At 41.6% G+C, this 26,775-nt stretch overlaps 1 protein-coding gene across 2 annotated transcripts in view; it reads right to left on the bottom strand.

Annotated features, from left to right (window-relative positions):
* Positions 1–26,775, bottom strand: part of MEAF6 (MYST/Esa1 associated factor 6) — a 919,140-nt gene that overhangs the window by 164,494 nt on the left and 727,871 nt on the right. For both annotated transcript variants that reach the window (XM_044083666.1, XM_044083674.1), the window contains one exon: positions 12,143–12,176. In XM_044083666.1, coding sequence (XP_043939601.1) covers positions 12,143–12,176 — 34 coding nt within the window. The remainder of the gene's footprint in view (positions 1–12,142; positions 12,177–26,775) is intronic.

Raw genomic sequence — 26,775 nt, 5'->3', positions numbered from 1 at the left:
AGGTATTGCAAAGTCTGAGGTAAAATGGGCACTGCTGTGCTCATCCCTTGAGATTGATTCCAGGCACAGAATCTTTTCCATTTGTCAGCATAAGATTTTCTAGTACTAGGTCTTCTCGCCTCCAAAATGACATCCATCACAGGTTTACTGAGGGATGCTAAGGGGGAATTTAAGTGATTAGCCAAGCTGCAAGATTCAATGTTTGGAGCCGAGGGTGCAGAATTTAGTTGTTCTGCTGAGACAGTAAGGAAGGTGTCTGAGGCAGGTGCCATGGAGAAATTTGTGACAGACTGCGTAGGAGTGGGTGCCAGTGTTGGCGAGGCCAGTCTGGAGCAATCAAAATCATTTTTGGTTTGTCCTGTTTGACTTTTAATAGAACTTTGGAGAGCAGAGGCAGAGGGGGAAAGGCATAGACTGATAGGTTTTCCGAGCTGAAGGACAAAGCATCCACTTTCCAGGCTTTTTTGTGAGGAGCTCTTCTGCATAATCTGTCCAACTGGTAGTTCTGGGGTGAGAAAAAAGATCTATGTCTGGGCCCTACCATTTGCGTGTCAAAATGTTGAAAATCTGTGGTTCCAGTTTCCATTCGTGTGGGTCCATGAGATTTCTGCTTAGTACGTCTGCCAAAATATTCATCTTTCCTGGCAGGAATTGAGCTTGTAGTAGTACTTGACAGCTCAAGGCCGTGTTCCACAATGCCATGGCTAATCTGCAGAGGGGGTAGGAATGTGTACCCCCCTGCTTGTTTATGTACCACATAACTGTGGTGTTGTCAGCCTTTACCATTAGTTGTCCTGGATGAAGGTAGTCCTTGAAGGCTGTCAGTGCATTCTGTACAGCTAGCATTTCTTTTTGATTGATATGCAGGTGCATTTGATATGGGCTCCATTTGCCCTGAATGCACTTCCCTGCCAGATGAGCCCCCCAAGCATAGTCTGATGCGTCTGTAGTTAGGGTTTGGGCGGCAGGGGGTGGTGTGAATGGCAGTCTCTTGTTTTGTTGGCAGGCCTCTGCCCACCACAGGAACTCTAGTTGCACGCAAAGTATGACAGGAATCATCGTTTCCAGGCTTTGACAATGCTGACTCCATAAACCTTTTAAGTACCACTGAAGTTTCCTCATATGCAGTCTTGCATATAGAATTAGAAGAATGCAGGAGGCCATGAACCTCAAGACGTGCAGTATTTGTCTTGCAGATAGCAGGGATTTTGTGGCCACCTGTCTGAAGTAAGTAACCAAATGAATTTGCTTTTCTGGTGTAAGGAAAGCCATTTGGGCAGTTGTATTCAAGCTTGCACCCAGGAATGTAATTTTTTGAGAGGATTACCAGTTGTGATTTCTTTTCGTTTATGGTGCAGCCTAGACAAGTTAGAATCCTTTTTACAAATGCCAGATGTTTTAAAAGAATGGCCTTATTTTCTGCCTGAATTAGACAATTGTCCAGGTATGGATATATTTGAATATTTCTTTGCCTGCAAAATGCAATTACTGGAGCCAGGCACTCTGTAAATACCCTGGACGCAGTAGATAAGCCAAAGGGCAGTGCAGAGAACTGATAATGTAAGTAGCCTGTTTTGAAGCGGAGGTATCTTCTGCAAGATTCCCTGATTGGGATATGCAGGTAAGCCTCTTTTAAATCTAGAGTTGCCAACCAGGCATCTTTGCCTAGCATAGGAAGTAACTGGTGAATAGTCAGCATCTTGAATTTTGGAATGTCCAGAAAGGTGTTTAGAGTAGACAGGTCCAGAATTGGACGCCATGATTTGTCTTTTCTGGGTACCAGGAAAAGTCTGGAATAGAAACCTTGTCCCTTTTCCTCTTCTGGTACTAGTTGAATTGCCCCCATGTTTAGGAGGGAAAGTACTTGTTTCTGAGCCTCTGCCCACTGATTTGGGGGCAGTTCTGCCCATCTGTTTGGAGTTGGCAACATGTGGAAATGAAATCTGTATCCCTGGGACACTATATTTAAAACCCATTTGTCCTGGCTTATAAGTTGCCAGTTTTTTGCATGAAGAGCCAGTTTTCCTCCCAAAGGGGCGGCTAAGAGGTAAGTGCTTAGTAATTTTAAAGGAAAGTCATTGAGACTGTTTACCATAGGGAGGTGTCTTGTTGTTTCCAAATTTGGAAGCGGAGGCACCCCATTGCTTAGTTCTGAAAGTCTCTTGGGATTGAAACCTGGTGCTTTTGGAATGTCTGGGTTTGGCTTGAGTGGCACTGGAAGGAACTGGAAAGGGCCAGTTCTTAGTAGGCCAGTGCCTACTAAATCTTGGAGGTTGTACTTGTAAGAAATCGTTCACAGTTTGCATAGATTTAGCTTTATCTTCCATCTTTTTTAGAACTTCTTCAGCCTTGTTGCCAAACAGACGGTCCTGCTGCAAAGGAGCATCCAACAATTTTGCTTTAACATGATCAGGCAGAGATTGCTCCTTAAGCTAAGCATGCCTTCTAAGCACAGACCCAGTAACAGCAGCCCTGCAAGAGGCCTCCAAAGAAAGAAAACCACATTGCAAAGTATTTTTTCCAACTTGTTCAGCTGAATGTAATAAATCCTGCAAATCCTTATTTTCCAAACAGTCAAAAATCAACATAATTTTCTGTTTAAGCAGTCCCATGATATGCTGTTGATATTTTAGCATATGGAATTGACAGTTTAAAGCCCTGATTGCCAAGGTTGCAGAAGTATAAACCTTTTTACCCCATCTATCCAGCGCCATGGAATCTCTATCAGAAGGGGTGGGATTTTTAGCAGTAGAAGCCTTAATGCCTTTGGGCCCCTGAGAAATGGTTTCAGGGTCCGCACCAGGATTTTTGAAAAGGAATTTGTGGGAGTCAGGAACCCTGTAGTATCTGTGTGGCTTACAAGGGGCCAGAGGCAGGGAATCAGGGGCCATACTGGATTCTGAAAACACATCAACAATGTCTAGTACAGAAGGTATAGCCAAAGGCCTATGCTGAGGAAGAAGAAGGAAATCCCTAAGCCTCTTTTTGGATTCAGAAAAATCCTGACTTTCCCAGTGGAAATGCTCCCTTAAGGTATGTAAAGTTTCCCCAAAAGAAAAATCCTCAGGGGGAGAAGCAGGAGGAATGGAATCATCTGCATCAGAATCCTCATAAGTAGGTATGGACAAATCCTGTTCATTAGAAGAGTCAGAAGAAACAGAGTCCTGTTCAGAAGATTCATAGTCAAGTTCAGCCCCAGGCCTCTTAGAAGGGGGGGGGGTTGACTACCCCTGATTAGAGTAATTAAATCTTCAGCCATTTTGATCATTTGCTTTTTAGGCATAGAGGCCTGAAACATGTGGCCTGGGCGTCAGTTTTTTTAGACATAGATTGAGATTTTGGCCTTAAAATTGAAGGTGGTGTCAGTTTAATATACAAATCTGTAGGCCTGAATACACCCTCAAAAGCCGGTGCCTGCACAGCGGCTCTGGACCCATCCAAGGTAGAGACATCCATGGGTTCCATAGGTGAAGCATTTCGTGGCATACCGGACTCAGAATGGGTCTCAGTAGAGGCCTGCGAATCAGAAGTAGCGGGTATCAGGGGCTGCAAAAGTGCCTCACTGAGTACCGGCAAACTGGCGACTGGCTTAGGAGAAGCGTCGTTGGCTGTTTTGGACCTCAACAGCCTGTCGCTGTCTTTTTCTTTGCATTTTTTCAGTATTCCTGTAGTCGGATGGCTAACCAACGTCATTTCTGGATAATTAAACTGAGAACCGAAATATTTAGAAGCAAAAATGTACCGACGACGGATAGTGCGCTGATTAAATAAAGCACAAAACCGACAGCAAGGTACGTCGTTGTCAGGGCCTAGGCAAGGAATACAGTACAAATGGAAATCCTTATGAGGTATTTGCTTTCCACAAGAAATACAATTATTAACTTTTACTGACATCGGTAAGGAGCAAGAAAAAGTTTCCCCAAAGGGGTACTTAGCTTTTTAGTTGAAGACTTTGATTCTGAAACTCGAAAACAAATATTTCAGGAGTCGGCCGACCAGCACTTGCAAACTGGTTCTGCTTCGGGCACCGTGCTGCAAGAAAGACTGATGTAATGGCATCGGCTGCATGTTTTATACCCCTGACGACCTGACATCATAGAAGAAGGAACAGCAACCGACGCAGGACCCAAGACTATGTTAATCAGGCCGACTGAGGGCAACCTGCCAGCAGATTACCCAAATGTAATGACTGCAACAGTGAAACACGAAGAACATCTGAGAGATCTATCTGGTGGCAAGTCGTCTAGATAGGCCAGGATTTTATTAGAATTATATAGGAGCAGAAGAAATGAAGGGAAGGTTGATGAAATTGTTAAATAAGGTATTATGTACCCCCAGAAATCCCATCTTCATGGAAGGGGACAGTTATCTCTGCCATTTTAAACAAGGTAAGGATTGGCATCATTTAAGTTCATACAGACCTGTATCGGTCCTCAGTCAAGATTATCAGATAATTATGAAAGTACTTGCAACAAGACTTGCAGAACAAATGCCTAAATTGGTTCATAAGGGCCAGTTTGTGGATAAACATTTGACATTATATTAAAATCCCTAGTTATTACACAACATGCAAACAGGTTGAGTATCTCAATAATACTGGTATCTCCAGATGCAGACAAGGTTAGGTGAGCAAGTTTACTTTGTGCTGCAAATAGTGGGAGTCGGGGGGGGGGGTTATGGAATAACTAACAGCTTAAAAGGACATACACTCCTGTAAAGTTAAATGCTGACTTAACCCTGATGTTTTGAAATAAGTAGAAGCACTCAACAGAGATGCCCTCTTTTACCTCTCTTATTTGCAAAATATTTGGAACAACTGGCCTTATAACAGAGGAGATCAGGTATTGAGGGATTTCATGTAGGACAACAGAAGACAAAATTAGCATTGTATGCAGATGACTTAATGATATATTTGGAAGACCTTTAGCATGAATTTATAGGTTTGTATGAGACATTACAATGGTCTTGTAGGTTTGTCAGGATATACGGTCAATGAGAAAAAAAAACACTAGCCACCCCAATCGTTTTTTTCAACTATCAAGAAGGTTAATGAAGTAGTATCTGAAAATCTGTTAATATAAGTGGTTGAAATATGTAAGATTTAACCAAGGAGGGACTCAAGAATGTTATCCAAGGTAATTAGGATGGATAAGAACATGGAAATTGCTAGACTGGAAGTTTTTAAAAATTTACTAGTGATATCGATGTTAACTTCACCTACATCATAGAACACTACATTATTTAAGTCATAATCATTTAACCCAGCGGAGGATTTTTTTACAGCTCCAAGTTTATCTAGGGTCAGGAAAAAAAACAGGAAGGGTATGGGAAAGGCTGCAAACAATAAAGGATGAAGGAGTGTTGGGTGTACCAGATCTGCATGATTATTGGCATGCTTCCCTGCTGTAGATCAGACTGCGGTGGTGGTGCTGCGGTAGCGTTGTCGCCTCACAGTTAGACGTTGCCCGTTCGATTCTCAGAGCGTCTTCTGTGTGGCGACATGGTGAATGGGCGTGCCTTTGTTGAAGGTTGTGCGTTAGGCCCGGCAAGCCATTACGTAAAAATCTACTGCCAATCATTAGCGGACTGGAGTTCCGCTGTGGCGACCCCTAACCGGGAAAAGCCGAAAGACTTAAGTTATGCTGTAAATCAGGACAGACAAGTCATGCTGGCTAAACAGTACAACAGAATTTGGATCTAGAAAATATTTGGTTAGAGGAAAACGGGGCAAAGCTAAACATAAGAAAGGACAGACGGAAAAGTAAGCAAGAGCCCCTCAACCAGAGGGTAACAAAGGCACAGGGGCAAGGACTATGAAGGAGGGGGAAGGATGGAGGGACTGAATACCGCATATGCAAGGGAAAGTACAAGGGCTAAGAAGGCTGACAGGAGGAAGGCACAGAAGAGCCCTTTATAAACTCATGCATAACAGCCCTGTCAAAACCCCCCCTGGCCCTTGAAATAACATCCAATTTATAATGTTTACTGAGACTATGAACAGAGGAACAAGTAGCAGCTTCAAAGATGGATCTGTTGTCCAAACCCTTGAAAAAGGCAAGAGATAGGGCAACTGTCCTATTAGTATGTGCTTTTACAGATGGAGGAGGACATCTGCCATGAAAAGAACAAAAAGAAATGGCCTTGGAAATCCAGAATGAGATGCTTTGCTTAGAAACAGGGAAGCCCAAAGTTCTGGCATGAAAAGAAAAAACATACAGACTTGTGAATTGCCTTCATTTTATCTAAATAATACCAGAGCAATCTATGCAAATCCAAGGTGTGAAGAACCTTCTCACTGGCAGACTGTGGAGAAGGAAAAAAGGAAGGTAAATAGACTGTGAAAAACTTACAAAAGGAGAAACAGCTATGAGAGGCTGAAGTTCAGACACTCTCTTGGCTGAAGTAAAAGCCAAAAGAAGAACAGTCTTCCAAGTGCAATGTTGCAAGGAAGCTGAACTAGTAGGTTTAAAAGGACCCTGAGTCAATTTTTCAAGTACAAAACTGAGGGCCTAAGAAGACAGAATATGCTTTCTGGGAGGCGTGATTTGAAGGACGCTTTTAAGAAATTGTTTGACCTTAAACTGACAGGCCAGAGGAGGATTCAAGGGCAGACAAGCAGAAATTGCTGACAAGTGAGCTTTAACTGATGAATATTCTAACTCAGCATAGAGCAGATCACACAAATATGAGAGAACCAGAGGATCCTCCACAGAGAGGAGATCCTGATGGCGATTGAGGCGCCAGACAGAAAATCGTTTCCATTTGGACATGTATGATTTTCTGGTAGTAGGTTTCCTAGCCTCTTGTAGAACCCAAAGTGCGCCCTCAGAAAAGAGATACCTAAAAAGAATCAAAACCTATCACCCACAATGTTACTTGAAGAGTAGACAGGTAAACATGGATAAGAGATCCCTTGTCCTGTGTAAGAAGATCCACCTGGTGAGGTAACTTCTGGTGATTGCTCCTGGCCTAGTGATAAAGAAGGGGGAACCAATGCTGTCTGGTCCAAAAGAAAGTCACCAGCAAGATTTTGGCAGAGTCCTGATTGATCTTGTACAGAACTCATAGCAACACAAGAACTGGGGGAAAGGCATACAGAAACATTCCCTTTCAAAGGAAAGACAGGGTGTTCAGTTTCCAAGCCAGGAGACTTGGTACTCTTGAAAAGAATAGAGGAAGTTGCCTGTTCATAGGGGAGGCAAAAACACCTACCTGAGGAATACCCCACCAATGGGCTATTCCCAGAAACACGTGAGGCATCCATTCATTAGCCTGTGTTCTGGATCTACTCAATGAGTCTGCCACAAGATTGTGCTCTGAAGGAATGTAAACCACCCGAAGAGTCTCTTGATACTTGATAGCTAGATCCCATGTCTGAAGAGCTAATCTGAAAAGGAGATAGGATATTGCACCCCACCACACCCCGACCTGTTGATGTACCACATCAAAGTGGTACTGTCTGTGAAGACTTTGAGGGGACTAGGGTGGAAGTGGGAATGAAAAGCTTACAGAGCCAGAAGCAGACCTCTAATCTCTTTGATGATGATATGACCTGAAATCTGTTGAGGAGGCCAGAGACCCTGGACCTTTAGAGGTATGCAAGAAGCCTCCCATCCTAAGTCTGAGGTGTCTGTGAACACTTCTTGAGATGAACTGGAATCTGGTAGGAAAGCCCCAGTTGAGAGAAAGTTGCTGAATCCAGCACTAATGCTAGAGTCTGACATACGGAAGTAAACAAGGAACTCCAGGGAGTGGTAATTGTGAAGCCACACTGACCTGAGGTACCACTGAAGCTTTCTTGTATGGCGTCTGGCAAGAGGAAGCATGGGAAGAGTGGGGGGTCATAAATCCCAGAAAGCTAAGAAATTCCCTAGTTGTGAGAAAGGACAGAAGAAGAAAGACTGGAAGAAAGTTGTCGGAGAGAAAAACCTTCGGAACAGGAACAGGAAAAGAAGCCAGCATGGAAATAATCTGAAGCCTGCACCCATGAAAAACACGATCCTGGGAGTGCGTCAGAACTTATTTCTTGACATTTATGGTGAACCCCAGACTTTTAGACAAGTAGTAATCCAGCAGACTGCTGGGAGATGGCACTTGAATGAATAGGTTGTCCAAATAGGGGAAAATCTGTATCCCCCAGCATCCTGCAAAAAGCAATGACAAGAGTGAGGTATGTGGTGAATGCCATTGGGGCAGCAGAAAGGCCAAAGGGCAGAGCAGAAAACTGAAAATGCAAGGAAAAAACGGAGAAACTTAAAACTTTCCTGAACAGAGGGTGAATGGGGATGTAAAGGTAAGCATCCTTGAGGTCTAGAGAAACCAAAAAGGCCTGAGAAAAAAGAAGAGGAAACAAGGTCTAAAGAGAAAACATCCAGACAGAACCACCCTGAAAAAGGTGCTGAACAGAGGAAGATCCAGTATTGGTCTCCAAGTGCTCTCTTTCAGAGTAACCAAAAACATTCTGGAAAGCAACTCTTTTCCCGAATGTGAGGGTGTGTGGTGGGGTGTGGTAAGGGGTAGAACAGGCCAAATGGTATGCTGATTCAAAAGGGATTGTAGAACCTCTGGGAAATGAGGAAGCTGTTCTACAGTAGGCTGAGGAATGCCTGAAAAAGGGAAACAGATTTCCAAAACATGAAATACCCCTGACGATTGATAGACAGCATCCAAGAGTCTGACGTGATCTGATGCCAATTTGGAAAAGACAGACTAAGTCAGAGAGATAAGGAGACCTGGCCAAGGGAAAGAGAAGGCCAAATGCCAAATGGAGACAAGCTTGTTCTGAAAGGAAGGCTTCTGAGACAAAGGAGTCTGAGTAGATTTAGCAGGAGGAATGCACCTAGATCCTTTCTTACCTTTAGGAGGGGGGGTAAGTCTACCTACTGACAAAGGCAGACTTAGAAGAGTAATTCCAAAACCACAAAGCACCAAAAAAGAAACAATAGAACAAAATGACAAACTAGTGAAAGATCATTTCTTTTAATGAAATCATTAAATCTCTATTGCTTCGGCAATCAGCCTTCCAGGAGATAATACCAGTAAAAAAGGAACACATCTTATATAACAATATCAATTAAATCATAAAACAATTTAATCAATAAAATTAAGTAAAACTATTAAGTCACAAAAGAGATTTCCAGTTGCATTCTTGGTTTAAGGCAGCAGGTGTCATAGTATCATACTTTAAAATAAAAACAGTTTCTTTACATAGCAGCCTATTTTTCAAACAAATGACATTAGCAGCTTTTAAGAAGCCATCCAATAATAAGCGTACTCAACAGAAGTGACGTTCTTCGGGTGGAGCTAATTCCAAACTGAGCCTTTCTTTTGCATCATCGGAAGTAGTTAGCAGCATGGGGGAAATCAGAGGAAGATGAAGGAGGTTATCCACCATTGCCGCGACCATAACAGAGTTGTGTAACTACCATAAATGTAGATGTTCGAGTGTATTCACTGTTGCAGTCATTACAATTTCGTTATCCTGCTGGCAGGCTACCCCTCAGTCGACCCGAGTTCCAAAGTCTAAGTCCGGCGTCGGTTGCTGTCGCCTCCTCCCTGACGTCAGTGCGCCAGGGGTATAAAAGATGCAGCCGACGCCATTTTCTTCAGTTTTTCTTGCCCCAGATGTCAGGTGCCCCTAAAATGGTAGGCTAAATTATGCCAATAAGCATGCATACACCAATAAACAACTTTTCCGTCATCTACAAGCAAATACACCACATAGGTTGTATAGAATAGAGAAGTACAGATAAGCCCCAGCAAGGAAAAGGGGGATGGTGGGAGGGTAACCTGAACTGCAACAGTGAATACACTCGAACATCTACATTTATGGTAGGTACACAACTGTACTATGTTCATCGTGTTTCACTGTTGCAGTCATTACAATTGGGTTGAATCCCAAAGCTAAGGTTGGGAGGCTGGTGCTAAATAGGATTAGGAGAGGCTATCAGGCCCTGCAGAATTGCAGTGGCAAAGCCTGCCCTGGATTTAGAGTAGGGAGGTAAGTGATGGTGCTTTGTAAAAGTATGCACTGAACTCCAAGTTGCAGCCTCTAAGATGTCTTTGGTTGGTACTCCTCTGAGGAAGGCTGCTGAAGTGGCTGCTGCTCTGGTTGAATGAGGCCTAATGCCCTTAGGCACTGATTTGCCATGCTGTGAATAGCAGAAACGAATGTAGTTGCCTATCCACTTTGAAATAGTCTGTTTTGAGATAGGCTTTCCTTGTGATCCTGCAACATATGCCACTAGAAGTTGTTCAGTCTTTCTGAAAGCTTTGGTTCTGTCCAAGCAGAAGCGTAGCTGCCTGTGAATGTCCAAAGAATGCAGAAGTCTCTCACCCTTATTCTGTGGGTTTGGGTAAAAGGTAGGCAAATGAATTGTTTGGTTGTTTTGAGATAGGCTTTCCTTGTGATCCTGCAGCATATGCCACTAGAAGTTGTTCAGTCTTTCTGAAAGCTTTGGTTGTGTCCAAGTAGAAGCGTAGCTGCCTGTGAATGTCCAAAGAATGCAGAAGTCTCTCAACCTTATTCTGTGGGTTTGGGTAAAAGGTAGGCAAATGAAATGTTTGGTTAAGGGCCACACTGGACACTACCTTAGGCATAAATGTACGGTTTGTCCTCAGTGAAACCCTGTCAGGATGGAAAATGATAAAAGGTTCCACAGCCATGAGTGCCTGTAACTCTGAAACTCATCTAGCGGAGGTTATTACCCAGACCACCTTTAATACAATAGAAAACTGGCTTTCTGAACAGCGTCTGATCCTAAATCCCAAAAAAACGAAAATGCTGTTATTTTCACCAACACATAGGGTCTACTGCTTTCACCTTTACCATAACATCAAATGATGGCACAATAATCTCCCCTGACCCATCTACAAAATTATTACGTGTCATCATAGACAATAATCTAAAATTTGACCTACATGTTAACCAAACTATCAAAACCATCAATAAAAAACTAGGGTCACTTTACAGAATAAAAGCCTTCCTAACCCCTCCAGCTAAAATTGCAATAGCTCGCTCTCAACTTCTTTCAACCCTTCTGTATGCATCCCCTCTACTCTCGAATTTAAACAAGACTGTCCTTAAACTCTCAATTTGCTACAACCACATTGCCAGGTTTGCCACTGGGCTGCCTTTTAGGACACATCATTGCATCAATCTAAATCAGCTTGGGTGGCTTGAACTACCCAGCCTAATCCAGTATAACTTTATTTTTGAGACAAGGTATCCCTCACAATACAAGCTTTGGCAACATGGTTTCAAATGTTACTGTGCGTGAACACATTTAATGTTTAATATTTATTTATTCAAATGAATGTATATTTTCATTGTTTCTCACTGGATGTTGATGTGATTGGCTGTGTATTTAATGTTTGATGTGGTTCATTTTTACTTCCTCTGATGATGCCATGTATAATGGTAAAAGCGCTTAGAAGTCTAGTGCTTTGGATGTGGTTCTTTTTTTGTTTTTATCAGTTTTATACCCTGTGGGTATTTCTATTTGTGTTTTTTGTATTTATTAATACAATACTTATGGAATTGCTATGGATGCACTGGCAATTATTACTGTAAAGTATACTTCTTATTGATACTATTGTTATATATACAGTTTTAATATCTTTTATTGCCCAAATTATTTATATTTGTTTATCCTAAGCTTTTTAAGTTGATTTTTCAGAAAGTAGTCTGTAATGCAACGATATGTGTAGACTGCTAGAGGGGTGATATTCCACAACAAATAATTATTATTGAGTTAAAAACTCTCATTATTAGCAGTTTAGTCTACATCAGTAGCTGAGAGGGAGAGCTTGTCAACAATCCCCTCTTTGTTGAAGTGTCGTTGATGTTAGTGGGTTGTTCTTTTCTAAGAAAAATTTTAAAAAATGATAAAAGTGTTAACCAAAAAAGTAGGCAAATATATAAAAAAAAACATAATCCACTGTTACTGTGTATAATGGATCATCTCTAGCATCCTGAATTCCCATGTTCTGACACAAAAGTCCTTTACATGTGCTTTCAAGAATTTAAACTCTGAAGGCTAAAAGGAAAAAGACTAAATATTTAGATATACAATGGTGAACAGCGTCAAAGTAAAACTCTCTATACTTAAAGCTTAGGATCAAACAGAAACGTAATACTTACAGCTCTTGGTTTTTTGTTCAACTTGAGGTCAATTCTGAGATTTAAAAGAGAAAAGAAAACTATAACATTTCCATACTGGTTTTCAGAGAATTATTATACTGCAAACAGCAATGTAACAATGGCTGTTTAGAACTCTTAAATAAGCAACTGGTGAAAGAAAAAGCTATGTACTTACCATAACATTCCATCTGTGTTGTCCATTTTCATTCTTCCTCAAGTGATGAGTTTGGATCCGATCCCTCGGATCAGACTTGGAAGTTGCTAAAGCTCATGGCAACCAAAAAACTTTCGAGCTTCTCCCTTACCCATAAAGCACTAACCCAAAGTTACCTCAGATCTTGTTTGCTGATTTTTGCCAGAAATTAAACATTTAGTATGCATAGATAAAGGGAGTGAAAAATTGCATGCAGTCAGTACATAAAAAGACCATATCTAGAACTCAATACAAAGGACAGGGATATCCCCTAAAGATTCATTCTTCCAGAAGTTGGCAAAGGATGGGGGTTGGTGGGTGTGGGGTTGAGGAGGAATGAAAATGGACAACACAGATGGAATGCTATGGTAAGTATATAACTTATTTATCTGATGTTGTCAATTTTCATTCTATCCTCAACTGACAGGACAGAGTCCCTAGTTACCTAAAATCCTAGGTGGAGTCAAGGAAGAATTTTCCTGAGCATGGTTGAACCAAATGATGCTCTGCCTCTGAAGACTAGATCCAATTTGTAATAACTAACAAAGGTATGGGAAGTAGCCCAAGTAGCTGCTGCACATATGTCATCCATGGACGTCCTGGAAAGAAAAACTGAAGACGTTGTCATGGATCTAGTTTAATGAGCTTGTACTGACTGTGGTAATGTAACGCCCAATTTTTTATAAATGTTATACAATCAGTTAGTCATCTGGCTAAGGTTAGTTCAGCAACTGGCTTTCCCAATTTCAAATCCACGCAGGATTTTTATTATATCTTTTGCTCTATGCAGATAAAAATGTAATTGTCTGTGAACATCCAGTAAATGTAACATGTATTCTCCTTTGTTAGTAAACTTGCTGAAGAAAACTGGCAAATTAATGGACTGATCCTGGATGCTGACACCACCTTGGGAAGAAAGAATGCACTGGTTTGTAATGTAACTCTATCCTTGTGAAAAATCAAGTGTGGAGGTTTTGAAGACAATGCTTGAATTTCTGAAATTCATCTAGCAAATGCAATGACTACTAGAAAAAAACATTTTCCAGGTAAGATATTTAAGGTCACATTTAGCTGCTGGTTCAAAGAGGGAATGTATAAGTGCCTGCAGTACCAGACTGAGGTCCCCATGGGAGAGTAAGGTCTTTAAACGGAGGTCTTAAAAGCAAAGTGCTTCTCAAGAAAGCTTGGCACAGCTTATAACAGGCTATTGAGGAACCTTCAAATCCAGTGTGAAAGTTTGATATTGCTGCTAACTGAACTTTTAATGGTTAAGGAACTAGCTCCTTCTTTAAAAAGTATGGCCAAAAATTCAAGGATGTTATGTACAGGAGCTGAAAAGGGTTGAACATGATTTCGGTGTGCACAATACACAAATCTTTTCCATTTAATGGAATAGAGTTTACATGTTGAAGGTTTATGTGAAGATAAAAGTATATGTTTGACAGAGGAAGACAGCATAGGTTGTTTGGCTATTAACAGAATTGGAGAAGCCAGGCCGTCAGCCTGAAGTTAGATATGTCTGGATGAATCATGCCTGTCAGGTGAAACAGGAGGTCTGGAACTGGATTTAAAATCCAAGGTTTCTGAAGTGCTCGTCAACATGGCAGCTTTCTGTAAGAATTTCAGAATTAACAGGGTTGGTGGATAGATGTATAGCAGACCAGGGGGCAGGTCATGAAATAAAGCACCTCTTGGTGATTCCCCTTGTGGGAGGATTAGGGCAAAGTAGCTGCTGCATTTGCTGTTTGGGGGGGGGGGGCAAGAAAATCGCAGCAAGGCTCACCTCACTAACAAAAAATAATTTCCGTCACGTTCTTGTTGAGAGATCACTTGTGAGGTAGAAGAATGCACCTGCTAAGCTTGTCTGCTATCACACTGGACTTCCACAGAATTCTGCTATCACACTGGACTTCTCCAGAATGGCACTACTATGAGAAAACGGTTGGATAAGATTGCCCACTGCCACACTCGGAGCACTTCTTAACACAAGGGGTGAAATCTGGTCCCTCCTTCTTTGCTGATGTACCAAACTACTGATGTACTGTTAGTCTGAATTGCAACTGTCCCCAAAAGAAGAGCTGTCGCTTCTTCCCTGACGTCAGTCTGCCAGGGGTATATAATATGCATCCATCGACATTTTCTTCAGTTTTTCTTGCCCCAGATGTCAGGTGCCCCCAAGTGGGTAGGCAATACATACTGCTAATCAAAAATATACATATAAAATAAAAACAATACCTTCAGTTATCAGCAAATACACCCCAAAGGTTGTATAGGATAGAAGGGTATAGATAAGTCCAGCTAGTTCAGAGTTGATGGAGGGAGGGTAACCGGGACTGCAGCAGTGTGAACACTCGAACATCTACATTTATGGTAGGTACAAAACTGTACTACGTTCATTGTGTTACACTGCTGCAGTTATCACACTTGGGTTGAAACCCAAAGCTAAGTTTGGGTGGCTGGTCTATAAAGAGTTAGGATTGGCTAAGAGGCCCTGCAGAACTGCAGTGGCAAAACCTGCTCTGGATTTAGAGTAAAGAGGCAGGTGGTAATGTTTGGTGAAGGTGTGCACTGAACTCCAAGTTGCAGCCTCCAAAATTTCCTTGGTAGGTACTCCTCTGAGAAAGGCTGTTGAAGTGGCTGTTGCCCTGGTGGAATGAGGCCTAATACTATTAGGGACTGATTTTCCATGCTGTGTGTAGCAGTACCGAATACAGTGTCCTATCCATTTGGATATAGTCTGCTTTGAGATAGCCTTGCCTTGTGATCCTGCAGCATATGCTACAAACAGTTGATCAGTTTTCCTGAAAGCTTTTGTTTTGTCCAAGTAGAAGCGTAGCTGCCTGTGTATGTCCAAAGAATGCAGAAGTTTCTCCCCTTTATTTTGGGGGTTTGGATAAAAAGTAAGCAAATGGATGGTTTGGTTAAGAGCCACACTAGATACCATCTTTGGCATGAAGGTAGGGTTTGTCCTTAAAGATACCCTGTCTTGATGAAAAATTATAAAAGGTTCCACTGCCATTAATGCCTGTAGCGCTTAGACTCTTCGTGCTGAAGTTACTGCCAGGAGCAGAGCTGTTTTCCATGACAAAAATTTTAGATCGGCTGTATTGGCTGGCTCAAAAGGTGGTAGGGTCAGTTTTTCCAAAATAAATTGAGGTCCCAAGTTGGTGTTGGTGCTCTCCGGGGTGGTCTTATGTTTTTAGCCCCTCTGAGGTACTGCTTTAGCAAGGGATAAGAGAATAAAGGAGGATCCGTGTTGTAATGTGCAGAAATGGCAGAGGCGTGAATCTTAATTGATGAAAAGGATAGGCCTCTGTACAGCATCTCAGTTAAGTATTGTAAAATTTGAGGAATGTTTGGAACAAGAGGGTCAAGGACTGTGAGCTTGGTTCCAGATACAGAATCTCTTCCATTTTTCTGAGTAAGCTTTCCTGGTGCTAGGCCTCCTGGCCTCTAAAATGACATCCATAACAGCTTTAGAGAGAGGTGTTGCCTGTTTGACTAAAGTATCTGCCATGCAGCCAGGTTTAGGGTTTTGAGCTGACTGTGCAGGATCCGATTGTTTTGTTGAGTCAAAAGGTGTGGAATTTGGGGCAAAATCCATGGTGGACCCCAAGCCAAGTTCCTTAAGATAGGGTACCAGTGCTGGCGTGGCCAGTCTGGAGCAATCAGGATCATCTGTGGTTTTTCTTGTCTGGCTTTTAGGAGTACCTTTGAAAGGAGAGGCAGTGGTGGGAAGGTATAGACTTTTAGGTTTTTCCAGCTGAACAGAAGAGTATCCACTTTCCATGCTTGTTTGTGACAAGTCCTTGTGCAGAATCTTTGTAGTTGGCAATTCAGAGGGGAGGCAAAAAGATCTATGTCATGGCATCCCCATTTTTGTGTTATCATGCTGAAGATTTGTGGATTCAATTTCCATTCGTGAGGGTCCATGATATTTCTGCTTAGGTCGTCTGCCAGAGTATTTTTATTTCCTGGCAGGAATTGTGCTTGCAGGTGAACTTGGTACGTTAGAGCTGTGTTCCACAAGGTCATGGCTTGAGATAAGAATGAGTTCCCCCTTGTTTGTTTATGTACCACATTACTGTGGTGTTGTCTGTCTTTAGTAATAGTTGTCCTGGATGTTGAAGGTCCTTGAAAGCTGTTAGGGCATTTTGAACAGCCAACATCTCTTTTTGATTGATGTGAAGATGCATCTGGTCTGTGGTCCACTTGCCCTGAATGCATTTTCCTGCCATGTGTGCTCCCCAGGCATAATCCGAAGCATCTGTTAGAGTTTGCCTGGCTGTGGGTTGGGTAAAATGCTGACCCTTGTTTAGGTGACATGCCTGTGCCCACCATCGAAACTCCTGTTGTAGGCAGGGAATCATTGGAATTACTGCTTCTACACTGTGAGAATGTTGAGTCCAAACACTTTTTATGTACCACTGTAATTTCCTCATATGCAGTCTGGCATATGGTATTAGTAGTATGCAGGATGCCATGAATCCCAGGGCCTGCAGAATTTTTCTTGCAGGGAAATGGGACGTTTTTGCCAGTAGTTGAAAATATTGAGTTAGTTGCACTCGTTTGTCTGGCGTGAGGTAAGCCATCTGGGCCGTTGTATTTAAGCTGGCACCCAGGAATGTAATCTGTTGTGAGGGCACTAGTTTTGACTTCTTTTTGTTTACTGTGTACCCTAGAGAAATTAGCAACTTTTTCACAAACGCCAGATGCTGTAGAAGAATGTCCTTTGTCTCTGCTTGAATGAGGCAGTCGTCCAGGTATGGATATATTTGAATTCCTTTTTGTCTGCAAAATGCAATTACTGGTGCCAGGCACTTTGTGAAGACCCTGGGCGCAGTAGATAAGCCAAAGGGCAGTGCAGAGAATTGGTAGTGCATTGTACCAGCTTTGAATCAGAGGTATCTTCTGCAATTTTATCTGATAGGGACATGCAGGTATGCCTCTTTGAGATCCAGAGTAACAAGCCAAGCCTTCTTGCCCAGCATAGGGAGAAGCTGTTGTAATGTCAACATTTTGAATTTCGGAATATCCAGGTAAGTATTCAGAATTGAAAGGTCCAGTATAGGCCTCCAGGTTTTGTCCTTTCTGGGGACCAGGAAGAGTCTTGAGTAAAATCCTTGTCCTTGTTCCTGTTGTGGAACTATTTGTATAGCTCTCATGTCCATGTGGGCTGAAATTTGTTTTTGTGCCTCTGCCCATTGATTTTGTGGCAGGTCTGGCATTCCTTTTAGCTTTGGTAAAGTATGGAAGTGGAATCTGTAACCTTGAGACACAATATTCAGGACCCATTTGTCTTGGGTGATTGTTTGCCAGTTTTGAGAAAAAAGTGCTAGTTTTCCCCCTAAGGAGGCTTCCAGAAGGGACGTGTTTGGCGTACGCAAAGGAAAGTCATTGTGACTGTTTCCTGTAAGGTTGAGACTTGTCCTCACCTCCTTTCAGGGTTGAGGTGCCCCACTGCCGTTGCCTGTTTGAGCCTTGGGGTTGAGATCTGCCTCTTGGGCGTCTGTATCTGCCTCTCTGTGGCTTGTCTGACATTGGAAAGGACCAATTTTTTGTTGGCCAATTTCTGCTAAACCGAGGTGGCTGTACCTGTAAGAAATCCTTGACTGTTTGCATAGATTTAGCTTTATCCTCCATTTTCTTTAACACCTCTTCTGGCTCAACACCAAACAAGATATCATGTTGTAAAGGAGCATCCAATAACTTTGCCTTAACATGATCAGGTAAACTCTGTTCTTTTAACCAAGCATGTCTTCGAATAACAGAACCTGTAACTGCGGCTCTACAACAGGCCTCTAAAGAAGCAAAACCACATTGCAGAGTATGTTTTCCCACCTGTTCAACTGCATGCAATAAATCTTGCATTTCTTTACAATCAGGAGCTTCTGAGCTAGCAAGCATTTTCTGTTTTAACTGAGCCATTAAATATTGTTGGTACTTAAGCATGTGAAACTGGCAATTTAAAGCTCTTACTGCTAAAGTTGCAGACGTGTATACTTTCTTCCCCCATCTATCCAAAGCTTTGGAATCTCTGTCAGAGGGCACTGGATTTTTTGCAATGGAAGCCTTAACCCCTTTTGGACCCTGGGAAATAGTTTCTGGATCAGCAGAAGGGTTTTTGTAAAGAAACTTGTGAGAGTCAGGGACTCTATAATACCTATCTGGCTTGCCTGGAGCAGGGGGCAAAGAGTCAGGAGATAAGCTGGATTCAGAGAACACATCGTCCACAATGTCTAGCATAGGCGAAATAGCCAGGGGCCTGTGTGAGGCAATAAGAGGAAATCCCTGAGCCTTTTCTTGGATTCTGAATATTCCTGACTTTCACAATGGAAATGTTCCCTCAAGGTATGTAAAGTTTCCCCAAAAGAGTAATCCTCAGGAGGAGAGGCTGAAGGGATAGATTCCTCAGCATCAGAGTCCTCATAGAGGGGTAAAGAGTATCCCTGGTCTGAAGAGGAATCAGAGGAAATGGAAACCTGATCAGAGGAGTCATAGTCTGTATCCTGCCTATGCCTTTTCTCAGGAGGGGGGTGGGAACCCCTGATTAGAGTAATGAGGTCATCGGCCATTTTAAGCATCTGTTTCTTAGGCATGGAGGACTGCTCCAGGAGAATGCTGTACTTGTTTTTTTGTCTTTAATGGTACCTTTGTCTTGGCTGTTGTTTTAATGGTAAGTTGTGAAGGTCTGAAAACACCCTCAGAAGCCGGTGCCTGCTCAGCGGCTCCGGACCCATCTGAGGGATTAGTTTCCGTAGGCCCAATACCTTGAGTTTTCAGAGGCCTAGATGTCTCCATGTGGGAGTCAGAAGCGGCCTGTGGCTCTGAGGTAGCGGGTGTCAGGGGCTGCAAAAGCGCCTCACTGAGAACCGGCGACTGGCCTAGAAGAGGTTTCGTCGTCGGTTTTGGACCTCGGATGTCTGTCTTTATCCTTGTCTTTGCGTTTTTTCGGTATTGAGGTCGTCGGCTGATCCGACAGCATGGTATAATTGAACCTTCGGCCAACGTAGTGTAAAGCAAAATCAAAACGTCTCTTTATAGTGCGTTTGTTGACTCTAGCACAAAACCGACAACTAGTGACGTCGTGATCAGGGCCTAGGCATGGAATACAGTAAGAGTGGAAGTCCTTATGAGGTATTTGCTTCCCACAAGAAATACAATTATTAACTTTTTCTGACATCGGTCTGAGGCAAGAAAAAGGTTTCCCCAACGGGGTACTTAGCTTTATTGAAGACTTCGGATCTGAAATTCGACATCAAAAATCTCAGGAGTCGGCCGACCGGCACTTGCAAACTGCTTCTGCTTCGGGCACCGCGTGGCAAGAAAGACTGAAGAAAATGGCGTTGGACGCATATTATATACCCCTGGCGCACTGACGTCAGGGAAGAAGTGACAGCAATGGATCCTGACAATTTATAATTACTGTTGATGCAGTAAAGAGATAATTAATGGTAAGGCACAATATAGACAAGTAGGTCAGATACCAAAAAAAAATCTTATAAAAATATCTGCATTCCTTAGAAAAAGAAATGCAATGATAAGCATTTTAGAAATAATATTATCATGATATTGGCGGGTAGGATAAGATACAACAAGGTTTGCAGGAATGAAACTTTGAACTTGGGAACCTTAACAAAAAGGATGAGAAAGGATAAGACCAGGACTGAACAACAAGTTATTTCTATTAGAACTAGAAAGATCTTGAAATAAAAGCCTTTGCCTATCAGAACTGAAGGCACTAACTCAATGGCACCGAGACAAGATGTGCTCCAGAACAGGTGGAAACAGAGAGACTAGGTTTACAGGAGGAGGAGGAGAGATTCCCTGCACATTTTATGATGATATTCAGTACCTATTTGTCTGAAAAAAAATTCCACTGGGAAAGAAGCAGAGCTGGATTGAGGGACAGTTTGGCAAGGCAGAAAGGAGGAGGGTGTAGCCTGGACAGGCAACTAGTCATAATGACTAAATGGACTGTCAAATTATCTTGGGGGGGGAGGGTCTTACCTGTTTGTAAGCACTCTGCTTCTAAAAATACTATAAGAAAAATGAGCGGAGAGGAAAAAAAGGTCTTGCCTCAGCACCAGAAACATTAAGCAGAACCTTCTTGTCAAGCAGTTTTTAACCTCTTGATAGGGAAGCTGAATAATTAAATTCATCATGTTGTCATAGAAAATCAGTTAAAGTTTTGACATGGAAAACTGACAGTTTAAAATTCTGAAAGTTAAAGATTGTAGAAAAGTAAACATTCTTTCCAAATCTATCAAAAGCTTTCCCATACATATCAGAGAAATGGAGATAGCCTTAGTAATCTGTTTAACAGCAGAAATTTTAAATAAGGAAATAAAAACATCTGCTTTAGGATTAGAAAAATGATGGTTATGTACTTAAGAGTGAGGCACCCTGGTTTAAAAAAGTCCACGTTTAAGTGGACAAAAGCGCTTACCATTTTGTTTCCTTTGGGATTGTTTACTGCTCATATTTTTTGCTGGTATTTTTCATATTTTTGCTACCTGAGTTTTGGCTCGTTATCTGGGACTGTTCCAGTTTGAAGGTCTATTGCTTCAGTTGCTGCTTTTGACCATTTGAAAATGCTATTTTGGAGCTGTTTGCCACTTGTATTCTCTGCGGCTTTCATACCACTGCTGTTATCTGTGTACAGTTTGACATTCAGGGACTGTACCAGTTCGTGAGGTTTTTGCCTTATTCTTTGCTGCTACTGTGTTTTAGGCTGTTTTCAGCCGTTTTTTAACACTGCTTTAACTGTGTTGAATAAACAATTGATAAACTATCATTGGAGAATTTATTACAGGCTTTTGGAGATTACCCAGGTGGAATTTAGTGTTATTGTGTCTTTGATCCACCCGACTGCTCCATGCTAGATTCTAAGTTATGTACTTAACATAATGCTATACCCTTTTATTCTTGTTTTAATTTCTCCAAGTCTTTTGGGGTTCTAATACCATGACGGGAATGGACCCCATTCCTAAGTCAAAGTATGACTAAAGTTCATGAAATTAGTATTGTTTCAATTTTTGATGTTAGCCAGAAGTGTTCTCAGCACCTGCAATGTGCCCAGTAATGATTCCTTCTGCAATTTGTATGGAGTTACATGCATCAGTAACTTATCTAAGCACGACTGTAGATTCTTTTTTATAAGACCTGTCGCACCTCCTACTACTACTGGAACTGTCTGGGTATCTTTCTTCCACATTGCCCTTGTTTCTGTCTGCAAATCCTGGTACTTTATCCCTCTCTGTACATATGACACTGTAGTCACTGGGTGTAGCGATTTCAATAATCAATGTTACTTTTGTCTTTTTTTCATGGACTACAATATCTGTTTTTTTTGCATCTATTTTTTGAATTGTTGGTAATGGATAATCCCATACGATATAAACTTCATCATTTTCTATGATGCTTTGTGGCTCAAGTTTCCAGTGCTTTTGAGCTATTTCAGCATTATAATGTTTGTACAATCCCCAGTGCAACAGTATTGCCACATTACTATGCCTTTCAGTGTACAGTCCCTTCTGCCATTAGTATACTACAACCAGCAACAAGATGTGCAACTGTTTCCAATTCTGTTTTGCAAAACCTATATTTGTCTGTTTTTCCCACATGTTCAATGGACTTTGTAAACCAGTCTGTAAACCACTATCTTGAGCTGTCAATATTAACCTTTCGTCTTCTGGTTTAAATTCACACCTCCATAAGCACTCCTGAGTTCAGTCTTGATAAACGTGAGGTTGTTCCAAGAGTTTCCTATATTTGCAAAAATATTTGTGCATTTTACAAATTTCTTGCCTTCTCATCTTATACTTCACCTTATATTCTTTCTTTTGTTTTCTGGCACATTCAGTTGCTACCTGATTTTTACTCACTTCTGGTTTGATTTCCAATCCTGCTTGACACTGATAAGCTTTTGCTAAACTAATCAGAGAAGTCATCTTAAACTTGTGCTCCTCATGTTTCAAAACTTTAACTACGCTTGGGTTTTGTGAGGTCAGCAGATAATGTATGCAGTCCCACTATCGCAGATCTATACATATGACCAGTTTAGAGGAGATCCTTACCTCCTTCAGAATGGGGAATATATAGTCTTGATATGCACTGATTTGAAGCATCCTCCTCCTTTTCCTGTCCAAACTATTCAACATCTTTTGGGGCAGTCAATCACTCCAACTATAAGTTGGTTCCCAGAAAACAAGAAAGTGTAAAGACTTCTCATCTTCTTTTTGTAGATGGTTTAAAACTGTACAGTTCATCAGATAAGGAACTGAAAGCACAAATGCAAGTGGTCAAAACTTTTTTCAGATGACACAAGAATATCATTTGGTCTTGACAAATGTGCAAAAGCAACCGGTAAAACAGGAATGCTGCAGCACCAAGAAAACATTAGCATGGTACAGGAATGTGAAATAAAAGAACTTGAGCAAGAGGAAGTGTATAAATGTTTGGGAACTGATGAAGGATCAACAATAAAATGCAAATAAAATTCAGCAAGGAACATTTAGAAGGCATAAATTAATACTAAAAACAGCACTGACATCAAGTCCAAGCTATAAACCAATTTGCTCTTTTTGTCCATTTGTTTGATATGACTGATGGCTCTTAAGGCCTCTCGTCAGATTTGAACTAGCAAATTAGTGTTCAAGCCTTCTGCTCTTCTAACTTTTTTTCACCTACAATACACTTGGGTTCTCAAGTAGTTCCTCTCAGATTTAATTTGTAGCCTATAATCTAGCCAGGAATTGGAATCACCTTCAGAATCCTAATACAGACCAATGAAAGTCAGAAGGAGGGAGGTTTCATACTGGATGGACAGGAATGAAAAGATATAGTGTTATGCTAAGTACTAACTATAATATCCTATTCATTCCATCTGTCCAGTACAACTAATGGGTCAGAATCCGGGTGTCATCATGACAACAGACCACTGAGGGTAGAGGCTTCAAAGGACTTTGAGGTCAAATCCAATTTATAATGCTTTGAAAAGGTTTGCACTGTAGATCAAGTTGCTACACAGATATTACCAATAAACGAATTACTGAAAAAGGCTTTAGAAGTACCCATTGGTGAACACCACACTAATGCAGAATACGTGTTGGGCTTGTATACATGGGCTTACTGTGACTAGTAAAAACAAATGATATGCAATCAGGCAGCCACCTGGCTAAGGTTAATTTGGTATGATTAGGAAAGAACACAAGGAGGTAGACTGGTAGATTCTGAGGCCACTTTGGAAATGAAAGATGGACTAGTTCTAAGGAAAACCCTATTTTTACAGCTGTGTAAAATCTTACCATAACAGTAGATGTCCTTCCGTTCACTGTTGCAGTATTCTTTATGACAGGGGGGATCCTCTGCCAAGGGTTGCCCGACACTGGGCAGTATACCAAAGCCTTTAGGTTGTAATAGGTACACCGGGCATCACAAGTCTGCTCCCTGCACACGGCATAGGGCATAAAGGTGACATATGAATGTACCATCCTCAGAAATGAAAAGCCCCAGGAGAAAGACAGTCTAAGGAGACAAACAGGTAACAAGTACATCCAGAAGGAGAAAAGGAACAGGACAGGAGGGAGGGAGAAAATACTGCCACAGTGAAGAGAAGGACATATACAGTGATGGTATGAATTTAAACAACTGTACTATGTCCTTCTATATTACTGCTGCAGTATTCTTCAGAGTAGGGACAGTACAAAAGTGCAACAAAAGGTCTGGGAGGTGGAAAGCTGGGAAGAGCCCTCAACAAACCGATGTAGAATGGCTTGATCAAAACCTGCTCTAGCCCTAGAAACTACAGTGGAAATAAAAAGTGTACACACCCAAGATAAAATTCCAGGTTTTTGTGATATAAAAAAATGAGACCACAATAAATCATTTCAAAACGTTTCCCACCTTTAATGTGACCTATAACCTGTACAATTCAACTGAAAAACAAATCTGTTAGGGGAAAAAATATAAAAAATAAAAAATGTACAATAAGCTGGTTGCATAAGTGTGCACACCCTTAAACTAATACTTTGCTGAAGCACTTTTTGATTTAATTACAGCATTCAGTCTTCTTGGGTAGGAGTCTCCCAGCATGGCACATCTTGCCTTGGCAATATTTACCCACTCTTCCTTGCAAAAGTGCTCCATATTTGTCAGACTGCGAGGGCATCTCTTGTGCACAACCCTCTTTAGGTCACCCCACAGATTTTCTATTGGATTTAGGTTTGGGCTGTGGTTGGGCCATTCCAAAACTTTAATTTTCTTCTGGTGAAGCCATTCTTTTGTTGATTTGGATGTATGCTTGGGGTCATTGTTGTGTTGAAAGGTGAAATTCCTCTTCACCTTCAGCTTTCTAGCAGATGCCTGAAGGTTTTGTGCCAAAAAATGACTGGTATTTGGAACTGTTCATAGTTCCCTCCACCTTGACTAAAGCACTAGGTCCAGCTGAAGAAAAGCAACCCCAAAGCATGAAACTGCCACCACCATGCTTCACCATGGGGATGGTGTTTCTTTTGGTGATGCAAAGTGTTGTTTTTGCGCCAAATGTACCTTTTGGAATTGTGGCCAAAAAGTTCAACCTTGGTATCATCAGACCATAACACATTTTCCCACATGCTTTTGGTTGACTTGATGTACTGTTTTGCAAAGTTTAGCCAGGCCTGGATGTTTTTCTGTGAAATAAAAGGCTTCCATCTTGCAACCCTACCCCACAGTCCAGACATACAGAGAATATGGGAAATTGCGGTCACATGTAGTACACAACTAGTACTTGCCAGAAATTCCTGCAGCTCCTTCAGTGTTGCTGTAGGTCTCTTGGCAGCCTCCCTGAACAGTTTTTGTCTTGGTCTTTTCATCTATTTTACAGGGACGTCCAGTTCTTTGCAACGTCACTGTTGTCCCATACTTTCTCCACTTTTTGATAACTGTCTTCACTGTTTTCCATGCTATATCCAATGCTGTGGATTTTTTTTTGTACCCTTCTCCTGACTGATACCTTACAACAATGAGATCCCTTGGATGCTTTGTAAGCTCTCTGCAAACCATGGCTTTTGCTTTAGCAGGCAACTGAGTAGATGTCAGGAAAATCCTACTAGGACAGCTGAACTTTATTTGGGGTTAATCAGAGTCTCTTTAATTGAAGGCAGATGTGTACCCAAGAAGACTGAATGCTGTAATTAAATCAATAGGTGCTTCAACAAAGTATTAGTTTAAGGGTGTGCACACTTGTGCAACCAGCTTATTGTACATTTTTTATTTTTTATATTTTTCCCCTAACAGATTTGTTTGTTTTTCAATTGAATTGTACAGGTTATAGATCACATTAAAGATGGGAAAAGCTTTGAAATGATTTATTGTGGTCTTATTTTTTTATATCACAAAAACCTGGCATTTTAACAGGGATGTGCACACTTTTTATAACCACTGTATATCCAACTTTTAACGCTTTGTAAAGGTATGCACTGAAGACCAAGTAGCAGCTTCAAGGATGAAATTGGTGTCCAGCCTCTTGAAGAAAGTAGCATGTAACGACCCTAATGGAGTGAGCTGTAACACAGAAATGGCCTTAAGAAATCCAGGAGGAAATGGTTTGCTAAGAAACAGCCAAACCCAATGTCCTGGGATAAAAAAAAACAAAAGGCTGGTCAGATTTACAAATGGCCTTAGTTTTTATCCAAATAATACTTGAGCTGTCTGTGCAAATCTAAGGTATGTAAGACCCTCTCATTACTAGAATGAGGAGAAAGAAAAAAGGAAGGGAGTTGAACTGCCTGACTCAAGGACAACTAACTGACCATCCTGGGCATAAAAGAAGGATTAGTTCAAAGGGGTACCCTGTCCCTGAGAACCCCCCCAAAAAAAACAAAAAGAAGGGATGGCCATAAGGGCCTGAAGCTCAAAAACCCTCTAATAGAAGTCATAGCAAGTAATAAGAGTCTTCTGGGTACAGTGTTGCAGAGAAGCTGAACCTGCAGGCTCAAAAGGAGCATGGGCCAATTTTTCTAAGTCAAAATTAAGGTCCCAAGGAAGAGGAACAGACTTCTTTGGGGGCCTAAGATGCAAGACGCCTTTATGAAACTGCCTGACCTCAATGCAAGAAACCAAAGGAGGATTCAATGGCAGACAAGCAGAAACAGCTGACAAATGGGTCTTAAATATAGGCCAAGCCAGACTGGAGCAACTCAAAGGAGAGAGCCAGAGGGACCCCACTGTAAAAGGATCCTGGTTACGAGCATGGCACCAAACAAAAAATCTTTTACATTTGGACACAAGACTTTCTGGTTGCAGGTTTTCTTGCCTCCTGTAAAACCTTAAGCATGTCCTCAGAAAGAAGTGCCTAAAAGGAATCAAAACCCTGACAACCACAGTTTCAGTTAAAGAGTGGACAAGTGAGGATGGATGAGTGACTCCTTGTCCTGTGTGAGGAGGTCCAACCAGT

Source organism: Protopterus annectens, chromosome 1.part1, assembly GCF_019279795.1.
Source record: "Protopterus annectens isolate FY-2018-M chromosome 1.part1, PAN1.0, whole genome shotgun sequence".
Taxonomy (NCBI): domain Eukaryota; kingdom Metazoa; phylum Chordata; order Ceratodontiformes; family Protopteridae; genus Protopterus; species Protopterus annectens.
This window is presented reverse-complemented; position numbering and strand designations above follow the sequence as displayed.